Genomic DNA, 14,966 nt, shown 5'->3' on the forward strand with positions numbered 1-14,966 from the left:
TTGATCTTCGGGTGCTATTGGAATTTGAAAATATCCGGAAAATCCATCTAGAAAACAATAGTAACTATTTCCGGCTAATCTTTCCAACATTTGATCTATGAAAGGTAAGGGAAAGTGATCTTTTCTGGTGGCGTCATTTAATTTTATATAATCAATACATACACGCCATCCTGTTACAGTCCTAGTAGGAATAAGCTCATTTTTCTCATTTGTAATGACAGTCATGCCACCCTTCTTAGGTACGCATTGAACTGGGCTTACCCATGGACTATCAGAAATTGGATATATCAAACCTGCATCTAGCAGTTTAATAATCTCTTTCTTAACTACATCTTGCATATTAGGATTTAGTCTTCGTTGGCGTTGCACATACGTTTTATGACCTTCTTCCATAAGGATTTTATGTGTGCAATACGAAGGACTTATTCCTTTAATATCATGAATCTTCCATGCAATGGCTGGTTTATGAGCTTTCAACACAGAAATGAGTTGTGATTTCTCATTTTCAGTAAGAGAAGACGATATTATTACAGGTAATTTAGATTCACCATGTAAATAAGCGTATTCCAAATGGTTTGGAAGTGGCTTTAACTCTAATTTCGGAGGTTCTTCTATTGATGATTTATATCGATATCTGTCTTCTTCTTTTAGCATTTGAATTTCTTCTGTTGTTGGTTCATATCCATTAGCTATAAGTGTAGCTAACATTTCAGCTTCATCAATTGGTTCATTACCTTCTCCTAAAGAACATTCTCCTGTTCCTTGTAATTCTGGAAATTCTTCTAATAATTCTGCATGTGCATCTATAGTTTGAATATAATAACATGTATCATCTGCAGATTGTGGTTGTTGCATTGCTCTATCAACTGAAAAGGTAACACTCTCATCCTCTATACTTAGGGTCAGTTTCTTACCGAACACGTCTATCATTGCTTTAGCCGTGTTTAAGAATGGTCTTCCTAATATGAGAGGAACTTGAGAATCTTCTTCCATGTCCAAAACAACAAAATCTACTGGAAATACTAAAGTACCAACTTTAACTATCATGTTCTCCATTATCCCTCTAGGATATTTTATTGATCTATCGGCTAGTTGTATGCTTATTCTGGTTGGTTTCAATTCTCCAAGGTCTAGTTTAGCGTATAGTGAATACGGCATTAGATTTATACTACCACCTAAGTCTGCCAATGCTTCTATTGAACTAAGACTACCCAGAAAACATGGAATTGTGAAACTTCCTGGATCAGATAATTTTTCTGGTATCTTATTCAACAGCACTGCTGAACAATTAGCATTCATAGTAACAACCGAGAGTTCTTCCATTTTCTTTCTATTTGAGATTAGATCTTTCAAGAATTTAGCATATCTTGGCATTCCTGAAATCACATCAATGAAAGGAAGATTTACATTTATCTGTTTAAACATATCCAAGAATTTGGATTGCTCGGCTTCAAGTTTTTCTTTCTTCATTTTACTCGGGTAAGGAAGTGGTGGTTGGTATGGTTTAACATAAGGTTTATCCTTAACTGTGTTATTTTCATTAACCTTTTCAACTACCGGTTCTTTTTCCTTATCTTGATCAGGTTGTGGTTCTTGTGGAGTAGGAATAGTTTCATCAGAAGTTACAGGTATTTCAGGTGGTTTAAGTGTTGTACCACTTCTTGTGGTAATAGCTTTAGCTGTTTCATTCCGGGGGTTAGCATTTGTATCGCTAGGTAGACTTCCCGGTTTTCTTTCACCTATTAACCTTGCTAGGTTACTTACTTCTTGTTCCAGATTTTGAATAGAAGCTTGTTGATTTCTAAATGCTTGAGCATTTTGTTCATTGGTTTGTTTCTGAGATGTGAAAAACTGTGTTTGAGTTTCAACTAGCTTCGTCATCATATCTTCTAAATTCGGCTTTTTATCATCGGTTTGTTGTGGTGGTTTGTTTTGAAAATTCGGTCTTTGCTGATTGTAAGTATTATTGGATACTTGTTGATTGCTAGGACCTTGTTGGTTGTTGTATGGAATATTTCGGTTATAATTCTGGTTTTGATTGTAAATTGGTCTTGGCGGTTGATAATTATTCTGATAATTATTTCCAGGCCTTTGGTTTATGTATGAAATATTCTCTCTTTGTTCCATTGTTAATTCAATACTGAGACAATCTTTTGTCAAATGTGGTCCTCCACACTGCTCACAACTAATTCGTATTGAGTGAATATCCTTAGTCATCTTTTCCATTCGTCTCTCCACAGCATCTATCTTTGCGGAAATGGAATCTAAGTCATGGCTAGAATCGGCTCTAGCTGCTTTAGATGATCTAATGATGTCTTTTTCTTGGTGCCACTCATGTGAGTGGGAAGCAGTGTTATCAATAATTTTGTAAGCATCAGTTTCGGTTTTCTTCATAATAGAACCACCAGCTGCTATATCTATGTCTTTTCTTGTAGTGATGTCGCATCCTTGGTAGAATATTTGTACTATTTGACAGGTGTCTAAACCATGTTGCGGACATCCTCTTAACAACTTTCCATATCTTGTCCACGCCTCATATAGAGTTTCATTTGGCTTCTGTGTGAACGTAACAATTTTTGCTTGAAGTCTTACGGCTTTAGATGCAGGAAAGAATTGTTTAAGAAATTTGTCAATTAAAACATCCCATGTATCAATCGCCCCTTCAGGTAACGATTCCAACCAATCTTTGGCTTCTCCCTTTAAAGTCCAGGGAAATAACATGAGATATATCTGTTCATCCTCCACTTCTCGGATTTTAAATAGTGTGCAGATCCTATTAAAGGTACGTAGATGTTCATTTGGATCTTCCTTCGGCGCACCACTAAATTGGCATTGATTAGTCACCATGTGTAGAATTTGTCCTTTGATTTCATAATCTGGCGCATTAATGTCTGGATGAGTAATTGCGTGACCTTGGCCAGTGCGTTTAGCTCTCATTCGGTCTTCCATACTTAAAGGTTCCAGATTCTCCATAATTGAATTTGTTGAATCGGTATCACTAGATGATTCTGATTTAATGGTTCGTTCCTCAACAATCTCTGTTTGAATGATTGGTGGTTCCGGAGGAAAGTTTAGTGGTTCAGGATCTACGAACCGTTCCTGAATATTTTCTGGATTCTCAATTGTGAGGTTGGGTTCAAAAAATGGATTATCGGAAATTTGAACTGAAGTACTTGGTTGACTAGATGACGATTCTAAAGAAAAATCAACGGCGGTTATATTTGCTAAATGTCTTGATCTAGTTACAGGTGGTGAACGTACAAAAGGTGATGAACGTCTTGCTCGGTGCATTCACTGAATATCCTATTAGTTTTTAAAAGGAAAGAAAATTTATAATAAGTTATCCAATTAATAGACTTTTCTGATTTTGCCCACGTTTCGAATAGCCAAAAGATGCAGCAGAGGAGCAGGATTCGTTTGGTCTCAATATAATTGAGGACTGTTTGGCTCCAATAACCCGGTCCACGTACAAATCCAACTATTACTACGAACCAGAAAATTTTGATGTCTATTAATTTAACCACTTAAAATAAATTTTCGTAATTTTAAGAAATTTAGATAAGAAGTAGAATAAAAATCTATGTCCTAAAACTAGAATAGCGAGAAATAAGAGAGAAAAAGAGTTCGTCGAAAAAGGTTGAAAAAGAAAAAAAATGGTTGAAAAATAAAAGGTGACGGAAAAATAAAAGAAACTTATAAAAACTTAAAAATACTTGACTAACCTAACCTTATTACTACAACTAACTTAAAATTATAATCGCAAATTGAAATTACTAATTGGAATGACAATTGGTACATAGTAAAAGGTCTAAAATTATTAAAGCTTACAAGGAAAAACTAAATCCCAAATGGAAATAACTTAAAAAGAAACTAAAACTTAAAAAGGCGTCGCAAAATTCTAAAGCACCTAAATCTTAGTCTAAAGAAAAAGCACTTAAGGAATTCTACGGCAAAGCCTAAAAATCTAGGAGTAAAAATAACTATAGCAAAAACTAAGTTTAAAATTAAATATGAGCTAAAAATACAAATATTACGCTACAACGATTAAAAAGGGACAAAATATAAAAATATACAAAAAGTTGTAAAAAGTACAATTTTTATAAAAATATTATTTTTATATTATTTACTTAATAAAACTATTAATTTTACAAATTAATTAAACTAATTAATACTAAATACATAAATTAAATAAAAAGTAAAAATAAAAATAAAACTAATAATAATAATAATAATAATAATTAGGTTTAAATAATAATAATTAATTAAAACCCGTAATTAATGCTGGTTTAGGGTTTTTTGTCGCCTGTCAGAAAGGCTCCGCGAGTCGCGGCAATTAAAGCGTCAAACCCCGCGAGTCGCGGGGTTCCAGAATTCAGCTGACAGGTTTGAAATTTTACGCGTTTTTATATTTTTTTATTTTTTTTATTTTCTGTTTTCTGTTTTTTTTTCTATATATAAAAGATATTTAATAAAATTTATATTATTATAAACTAAAATAAAGATAAAGAAACTTATAAAACTTAAATATTTAACAAAATCTTAAAAAATACTTATATTTTTGTTTTTCTTTTTATATTTTTGAATAATTAAAACGTATTTTTACAAAAACGAATTTTTAATAAAAGTAACTAAAAATCTTTTTTTTTATATTAGCGTTGCGCTTCCGGCTTTTAAGATAGTTCCCCGGCAGCGGCGCCAAAAATACTTGATGTTATGCGAGGTGTATATAAAATAGTTATTAATTTTAGCAGGAAATACTATTAAATACGATACAATTTTACACAAGATATTTATTTATTTATAGAATGGATATACTTAAACCTTGCTACAACACTTATAGGCAGTGTACCTAATCGTACAGTAGTGTAGTTTTTAGTAAGTCCGGTTCGTTCCACAGGGAAATCTTTAAACAAAGCTCAACGCTATATTAGTTTACTTTTATAAAAATACAAACATATATATAAGTAATATTATTATTATAAAGGGGGGTTTTTACCGTTTAATGACCGGTTTGTCGATTTTAAGACTTTAGTCGCAGTTAAAACCTAATGTAAAATATAAAATAAATACAAGACTTAAATTAAAGCGTAAAGTAAATAACGATAATGAAATTGCGAATAATAAAAGTGCGATAAAATAAACTTGCGATAATTAAAAAGTACGATAATTAAAAGTGCGATTAAATAACAATAAATAAAAGTGCGATAATTAGAAGTGCAATTAAATATAAAATAAAGGAAATTAAATATGAAATAAAAGAATTATGCTTATTTAAACTTCCGTAATCATGATGTTTGACGTGTTGATTTTAGTTTTATGCCCATGGGTTAATTGTCCTTTGTCCTGGATTATTTAATATGTCCGTCTGGTTTTTGTCCATAACAGTCCATCAGTCATAAATATAAAGTGCGAGTGTCCTCATCAAATTATTCTTATACCCGAAGTTAAATATTCCAACTAATTGGGGATTCGAATTGTAACAAGGTTTTAATACTTTGTTTAATGAATACACCAGGTTATCGACTGCGTGTAAACCAAGGTTTTACTACTTTGTTAACAATTACACCAATTACCCTTGAATGTAATTTCACCCCTGTTTTAATTATTCTAGTGGCTATTAATCCATTCCCGTGTCCGGTTAAATGAACGATTATTCGTACATATAAATACCCCGCCCATCGTGTCCGATTGAGTGTATATGGTAATTTATAGGGACGCCCAATTGTAAATCTTTATATTAACATTAACAAACTATCATTTAGTTAAACAAATATAAAGCCCATTAATAGCCCATAGTCTAATTTCCACAAGTGTCGTTCTTTTGTCCAAACCCCAATTATGGTACAAAGCCCAATTACCCAATTTTAGTAATTAGCCCAACATCATGATTACTTCGTTTTAAATAAGCATAATAATAACTTAGCTACGAGACATTAATATAAAAAGGTTGAACATAACTTACAATGATTAAAAATAGCGTAGCGTTACACGGACAGAATTTCGACTTATACCCTTACAATATTCGCTAACATACCCTTATTATTAGAATTATAATTAAAATTAAAATATAAATTATATATATATATATATAAATTTTACGTATGATAAGAGAAGAAAAAGATGATGATTTTTGATCAGAATTCGGTTTGCTTTATAGCCAGAGTCGAAATTTGGGGCTCCGCGACTCGCGGTGATTTTGGCCTTCAAACTCCGCGAGTCGCGGAGGTTACTTTTACAGCTCAGTCCTTGGAGTTTTTCTCTGCCGACGGTTTTTTTATTTATAATATATATATAATTAATATAATTAATTATATATTATATTATATTTATATACATAGTTAACTTGTAATTTTTAGTCCGTTGCGTCGAGCGTTAAGAGTTGACTCTGGTCCCGGTTCCGGATTTTCGAACGTCCTCGCGTACAATTTAATATCTTGTACTTTGCGTTTTGAATCTTGTACTTTTGTAATTTCGAGACGTTTCTTATCAATAATTGGAACCTTTTTTATTGTCTTTTGTACTTTTGAGCTTTTTGGTCGTTTGCGTCTTCAATTCGTCGAATCTATCTTTTGTCTTCACCTTTTATTATTTAAACGAATATCACTTGTAAATAGAACAATTGCAACTAAAAGCTTGTCTTTCTTGAGGAATAATGCTATGAAATATATGTTCGTTTTTAGCATTATCAACCACCCAAGTTGACCGGTGATTCACGAACGTTAAAACTTGTAAAACTATATGATGACATATATATGATTATATATATAGTTAACATGATATTATGATAAGTAAGTATCTCATTAGGTATTTTAACAATGAGTTATATACATAAAAATGAGACTATTGAATTTAAGAAACTCGAAAACGATATATATATATATATAACGATTATCGTTATATCAACGTCTTACTAAGTACATATGAATCATATTAAGATATTGATACACTTGGTTAATTATTTTAAATGATAAGTAAATATATCATTAAGTGTATTAACAATGAACTACATATGTAAAAATAAGACTACTAACTTAATGATTTCGAAACGAGACATATATGTAACGATTATCGTTGTAACGACATTTAACTGTATATATATCATACTAAGATATATTATATATCATAATATCATGATAATGTAACAATTTAACATCTCTTTAGATATAATAAACATTGGGTTAACAACATTTAACATGATCGTTAACTTAAAGGTTTCAAATCAACATTTACATGTAACGACTAACGATGACTTAACGACTCGGTTAAAATGTATATACATGTAGTGTTTTAATATGTATTCATACACTTTTGAAAGACTTCAAGACACTTATCAAAATACTTCTACTTAACAAAAATGCTTACAATTACATCCTCGTTCAGTTTCATCAACAATTCTACTCGTATGCACCCGTATTCGTACTCGTACAATACACAGCTTTTAGATGTATGTACTATTGGTATATACACTCCAATGATCAGCTCTTAGCAGCCCATGTGAGTCACCTAACACATGTGGGAACCATCATTTGGCAACTAGCATGAAATATCTCATAAAATTACAAAAATATTAGTAATCATTCATGACTTATTTACATGTAAACAAAATTACACATCCTTTATATCTAATCCATATACCAACGACCAAAAACACCTACAAACACTTTCATTCTTCAATTTATTCATCTAATTGATCTCTCTCAAGTTCTATCTTCAAGTTCTAAGTGTTCTTCATAAATTCTATAAGTTCTAGTTTCATAAAATCAAGAATACTTCCAAGTTTGCTAGCTTACTTCCAATCTTGTAAAGTGATCATCCAACCTCAAGAAATCTTTCTTATTTACAGTAAGATATCTTTCTAATATAAGGTAATACTCAAATTCAAACTTTGATTCAATTTCTATAACTATAACAATCTTATTTCAAGTGAAAATCTTACTTGAACTTGTTTTCGTGTCATGATTCTGCTTCAAGAACTTTCAAGCTATCCAAGGATCCTTTGAAGCTAGATTCATTTGTCTATTTTTCAGTAGGTTTATCCACAAAACTTGAGGTAGTAATGATGTTCATAACATCATTCGATTCATACATATAAAGCTATCTTATTCGAAGGTTTAAACTTGAAATCACTAGAACATAGTTTAGTTAATTCTAAACTTGTTCGCAAACAAAAGTTAATCCTTCTAACTCGACTTTTAAAATCAACTAAACACATGTCCTATATCTATATGATATGCTAACTTAATGATTTAAAACCTGGAAACACAAAAAACACCGTAAAACCGGACATACGCCTTCGTAGTAACACCGCGGGCTGTTTTGGGTTTGATAATTAAAAACTATGATAAACTTTGATTTAAAAGTTGTTCTTCTGGAAAAATGATTTTTCTTATGAACATGAAACTATATCCAAAAATCATGATTAAACTCAAAGTGGAAGTATATTTTTCAAAATGGTCATCAAGACGTCGTTCTTTCGACTGAAATGACTACCTCTTACAAAAACGACTTGTTACTTATATTTCCGACTATAAACCTATACATTTTCTGTTTAGATTCATAAAATAGAGTTCAATATGAAACCATAGCAATTTGATTCACTCAAAACGAATTTAAAACGAAGAAGTTATGGGTAAAACAAGATTGGGTATTTTTTGATTGTTGTAGCTACGGGAAATATTGTAACAATTCTATACAAATCATATCCTAGCTAACTTATATTGTATTATACATGTATTCTAGTATATTATGTAATCTTGGGATACCATAGACATGTATGCAAATGTTTTGACATATCATATCGACCCATGTATATATATTATTTGAAATAACCATAGACACTCTATATGCAGTAATGTTGGAGTTAGCTATACAGGGTTGAGGTTGATTCCAAAAATATATATACTTTGAGTTGTGATCTAGCCTGAGACGTGTATACACTGGGTCGTGGATTGATTCAAGATAACATATATCGATTTATTTCTGTACATCTAATTGTGGACAACTAGTTGTAGGTTATTAACGAGGACAGCTGACTTAATAAACTTAAAACATTAAAATGTATTAAAAATGTTGTAAATATATTTTGAACATACTTTGATATATATGTACATATTTGTTATAGGTTCGTGAATCGACCAGTGGCCAAGACTTACTTCCCGACGAAGTAAAAATCTGTGAAAGTGAGTTATAGTCTCACTTTTAAAATCTAATATTTTGGGATGAGAATACATGCAGTTTTATAAATGTTTTACGAAATAGATACAAGTAAATGAAACTACATTATATGGGTGAATAATCGAAGCCGAATATGCCCCTTTTGCTTGGTAACCTAAGAATTAGTAAACTGATCTACTAATTAACGCGAATCCTAAAGATAGATCTATTGGGCCTAACGAACCCCATCCAAAGTACCGGATGCTTTAGTACTTCGATGTTGTTTTTATCATGTCCGAAGGATTTTCCGGAATGATAGGGGATATTCTTATATGCATCTTATTAATGTCGGTTACCAGGTATTCACCATATGAATGATTTTTATCTCTATGTATGGGATGTATATTGAAATATGAAATCTTGTGGTCTATTATTATGATTTGATAATATATATAGGTTAAACCTATAACTCACCAACATTTTTGTTGACGTTTTAAGCATGTTTATTCTCAGGTGATTATTAAGAGCTTCCGCTGTTGCATACTAAAATAAGGACAAGATTTGGAGTCCATGCTTGTATGATATTATGTAAAAACTGCATTCAAGAAACTTATTTTTGATGTAATATATTCTTATTGTAAACCATTATGTAATGGTCGTGTGTAAACGGTATATTTTAGATTATCATTATTTGATAATCTACGTAATGCTTTTTAAACCTTTATAGATAAAATAAAGGTTATGGTTGTTTTAAAAATAAATGCAGTCTCTGAAAAACGTCTCATATAGAGGTCAAAACCTCGCGACGAAATCAATTAATATGGAACGTTTATAATCAATATGAACGGGACATTTCAGTTGGTATCAGATGTTTTTGGCATCTAATTGCAGGCATCCAATAAGGGAAAAAGGCAAAGTTAAAGATCTCAAACAGCTACAAAAATTAGAGGTCAGGGCTTGCACAGTCGACCGTGAGTGAGCTACAGATGTTCATGTTTGAATTTCTCTTGCCTATAAAAGCCAAACCTTGGAGCACTTGAAGACTCACCTCTTGCACTTAAACTTTCATACATTTACTGATAATATTATTATAATCTATTTAGAATGATTCAAGCAAGAGTGATTATAAACTTAGTTATGAGTTTACTTGTAAACTATCTTCTTAAAGGGATCTAGAAGATAAGTGAGGTTGATGGCCATCCTTTTCCTTTAACCTGTTTGTTGATGCCTATACCTAGCTTTGATGTAGTAATTGGCATGAATTGGTTAAGAGCTAATAGGGCTAATATTAAGTGCCATAAGAAGATGATTTATTTTCTTTTAGCCGATGGGTCCTAAGTAATAGCTAGGGGAGCGCAGTGGATTTAACTTTCCTATGGTTTCCCTAATGAAAGCTCAGAAGGCGATATCGAAAGGGTATAATTCGTTCTTAGCTTATGTGATTGATGTTAAGAAAGAAAACAAGCAGGTGACCGACATTCTAGTTGTGTCAAAATTTCCTGAGGTGTTTCCTGACAATTTACCAGGGTTACCTCTAGTACGTGAAGTAGAGTATAAAATTGATTTGGTTCCAGGTGCTACGCCAGTTGCAAAAGCTCCTTACAGATTAGCTCCGTCAGAAATTCGAGAAATGATGTCTCAGATTCAGGAATTGTTAGATAAGGGGTTTATCCGACCAAGTTCTTCACCGTGGGGTGCTCCTGTTTTGTTTGTGAAAAACAAGGATGGGTCGCTTCGAATGTGTATAGATTACCGTAATTTGAACAAGAGAACCATAAAGAATAAGTATCCGCTACCAAGAATAGATGATTTATTCGATCAGTTACAGGGTGCTTCCTACTTTTCAAAGATTGATTTATGTTCAGGGTATCATCAGGTACGTGTTGTAGACACCGACATACCGAAAACAGCGTTTTAAACAAGATATGGGGATGTGCAAAAGTGTGCAGTGCTTAATTTGCCTTTCAAACTTTTAAATTTATAAAACCTTTATTAATACACTTTTAACACCCTAATGAGCAACAAAACCCGATCAGATGTAGTATTTTAGGTTATCGTCCCAAGAGAGCGTAGGTGCGTTATAAGTTGTTTTATTCTTAGTTTAATTCTTATTAAAGAATTAAAGATATATTTTTATATCTTTTATGAGATAGATTTATCTCTAAGGAAAGAGATGTTTTTTAAGATAAACAAAATAATAAAATAAAGCAAGAAATTTAAAATACAAAATAAACAGATAAAAGTAAAAGTAGTTACAAGAACAACCAACTCATAAGGGAATCATATTAGGCAAGTTTCATGACTTATATTAACACAAAGCAGAATAACAATCATAGACCAATTATTATCCCTTAATACGCTAAACTAGGTGTAACATATCATTCAACAAGTAGGACTTAAATCATATGCTAGATATGTGATGTGCATAACTAACATCTTAATTCTTCATGTTCAGTTCAATTACATGATACATATTAATCTTGTGATGAGGATCGATATGCAAATAGACTGACAAATTATATAAGATATTAAACACCAAGTAGATCAACTCAAGTTACTTACTGAAAGTCAATTACTACTAAGTTCTCATGCAATCATTAATTAAACAAATTCAAACAAAGGTTCTTCAATTAAGCCTAACAATATCAAATTCTATTATATAAGCGTAATTCTAATTAAACAAGTTTATCACCATTAATCTTTTTAACCTAGTTGCATGCAATTCAATTTAACAAGTTTGATGGACTAGATCTAAACAAGTAGCATGAATCGAATAATAGATTATCGGATTAAGTACTATTCAATCCTAAAATCATGTTATTTAATCATTAAGCATGGAAAACAAATGTATTTAAGCAAAACAGATTTGAAACAGTTCAAATATTATTACAGAAACTCGACCATACAGATCTGGAAAAGAACCAAAAACTGTACGGATAAAGCACATGAAGCCGACGGCTTCCTCCCAACAAAGCCGGCGGCTTCATCTGATTCCCTGATGAAGTTCAGTTTTCATCCACGTAACCACTATGAACATTTAGTTCATAGCAGAAGACGAACAGAAACAATAAAAATAAATAAAATAGATTAAACAATAAACTAAGGATAGAATCATACCTTAAAAAGGTAAATGCAAGAAACTTGAATTAAAAACTCGAATGATTCTTGTTTACAATGAATAAATCTAACCTAAGGGTTTAGATAAAACCCTAAAAAGAAAAACGAACTAAACATGATTATTGAATTCTGAAAACTGCATATGAAAACTGAGACCAGAGGCCTTTATTTATAATGTTCAAAATCGGTGACCAAGCTGGCGGGTTCAGTGGGAAGCCAGCAGCTTGCCTTAGGTTGATGACTCCTTCTGCAAGTTTAACTTAATCTGCAAGCACAAATCTTTTAACCATCATAATTAAGCCTGCGGCTTCTGGGAAGGCCGGCGGCTTCTTAGATCCGCCAAATCTTCTTGATTTTGTTTCCATTTTTACTTGAACTTGGTCGACAAGTCGAGAAACCGTGTTCATTAGGCCGGCGGCTTCCTTTGCTTTTTACCTGATCAACAAGTTCTTTCAATTTCACAGAGATTCTGGAACACTCTGGCGTATTCATCTCCAAGTCGGCGGCTTCAGTGAATCCATGACGGCGGCTTCCTTAACCTTTCTGCAATTTTCTCTATTTTTAATCCTGTTTGATACATAACTTTGATAAAATTATTAGAAATATATTTTTCCCATTTTTACCCATTTTAGCGTGTTTTGGGATTAAAATGACTCTAAAATACTAAGATAACTCCTCAAAATGTTATTAAAAAACTGTATAATTTAGGAGTTATCAAATTCCCCACACTTAAACCTTTGCTTGTCCTCAAGTAAACCTTATAATTATATCATGAGTATTAAATTAAAGTAAAATTGCAAAGTCAAAAATATGTCTTAATAAGAAGTTAGCTTTTATTATTCGTAAGAACTAGTCTGAACCAGACCAAGGATTACAAGCAGTCCTAAAGTTTATTAAGCCATATTTATACAAGTTGGTCATGATTGGACTCTTTTATTTTCTAACCAGAGATTTTATAAGTGTGTGGTTCTCATTGGAACTGTTTTCTTTTATTGGCCTTCATTGGGCTCTTTTTCCTTTCATTTATTTTGCTTCCATGCTTAGTTTTTTTAGCTTTACACTTTGACAATTTTTCTAAATTTGCCCTTCATTGGGACTCTTTTGCTGCCTCAGTGGTCCATGCTTATTATGCCATATGGTAGTGGTTATAAGTTTGCACTCGTTTCACAATTTTTGGCTTTTCTCTTTTATCTTAAACAAGTAATCCGATCTTGAAATTGAGAGTAGTTTTATTATTACCATTAAGATTAAGTTAATAAAAAGACATAAATTTGACTAAGAATTTATACTTTTGAAAAATTTTAAAATTGTACCCATTTTTCACTTTTTCGGGAAAATTTGTAGTATTTTTTTTTAATCTTTTTAAGTGAGTACACTTCCCTCCCCACACTTAGATTATGCAATGTCCTCACTGCATTTATAGTAAAGATAATAATAAATAAAGGACTTAATTGAAAATAAGGGAAAGAGTGATGGTACTTGATTGTAAGATCATAGAACGATTGCGGAGCACTTTTGCGGACTTCCTTTGAATTTAATATAAATAACTTGACAAAATATTAAATAATATGAAGTATAACACAAACATAATATCTCATTAATAACTTTCATCACTTAAACAATTTTAATACTTAGGAGCTATATTGCCCTTACATCGATAATCAAATAATTAAACAAATAACAAAACACTTAGAAAAAACATAATCCTAATAAATATAAAGGGATAGATAGTTTTGATTATAGAGTCGGTTGCGCGACTCATTCTTCTGACGAAATTACTCCTTAGGTGCATTTCCCCATACTTATTCTTTTTTATTTCATTCAACATTTTAATTTGTTGCAAGAAATTCAATGTGGTGTCAAGACCATTTCGAAATGATATTTCAAATTTAACATTCAATTCATGGATTTGTTTTCTCACTTCGGAACTAAGCTTATACTGCTCTTTTATGAATTCGGTCACTATTTTATCAACGGTAAACTCATCATCATCTTCTTTATCAATTTTAACCATTTTCACATTTGAGCGAGGAACTTTAGATCTCGGAACTAACGGAATAGATTCAAATATGGCACCACAACGAATAATTAACGAATTATCATCATAGTTAATGGTGGCACGAGCAGTAGCTAGAAATGAAGATCCTAGGATTAAAGGAGTTATCAGATCTTCTTTCATGTCCATAATCACGAAATCAAATCTATAGAAAGCATAACCAACGATAACTTCAACTTGATTAACAACCCCCAACGGCTTATGTAAGCGACTATCAGCAAAACAAACACTCCCTTGAATAGGTTCCAATGATGGCAATCTTAAACGATTGTAAACGGAGAATGGCATAACATTAATGCTAGAACCAGTATCAGCTAATCCAATAACAGAAATTGGACCACAAATTAAGCAAGGAATTTGGAATTCCCCTAGATCAGAACTCATAACAACAGGAACTTCAGGTGACGCATATGGATCTACCGGATTAATTGTGAATGAATAAAGAGGCCAGAAACCTTCTTTTCTTCTTTCTTCCAACTGTTTCATAGTATCAGCTAACCAATCATCTTTATTTTCACATTTCAAATTTTCAGATTTTTCACTACTAACTTCATCATTTTCATCAACCTTTTTATCAACTTCTTCTTCCTTCTCATCAAACAACTCATGCATGAAAATTACCTCATCACGATCAAGACCT

At 31.8% G+C, this 14,966-nt stretch overlaps 1 protein-coding gene across 1 annotated transcript in view; it reads right to left on the reverse strand.

The window, feature by feature from the left end:
• LOC139870531 (DNA (cytosine-5)-methyltransferase DRM2-like) overlaps positions 1–14,710 on the reverse strand; it is a 35,361-nt gene extending 20,651 nt beyond the window's left edge. Inside the window, exon 1 of the mRNA XM_071858317.1 lies at positions 14,192–14,710. Within this exon, the coding sequence (XP_071714418.1) occupies positions 14,192–14,710 (519 nt within the window). The remainder of the gene's footprint in view (positions 1–14,191) is intronic.
• Positions 14,711–14,966: the final 256 nt, after the last annotated feature.

The sequence above is a fragment of the Rutidosis leptorrhynchoides genome, chromosome 10 (assembly GCF_046630445.1).
Source record: "Rutidosis leptorrhynchoides isolate AG116_Rl617_1_P2 chromosome 10, CSIRO_AGI_Rlap_v1, whole genome shotgun sequence".
Lineage (NCBI taxonomy): Eukaryota > Viridiplantae > Streptophyta > Magnoliopsida > Asterales > Asteraceae > Rutidosis > Rutidosis leptorrhynchoides.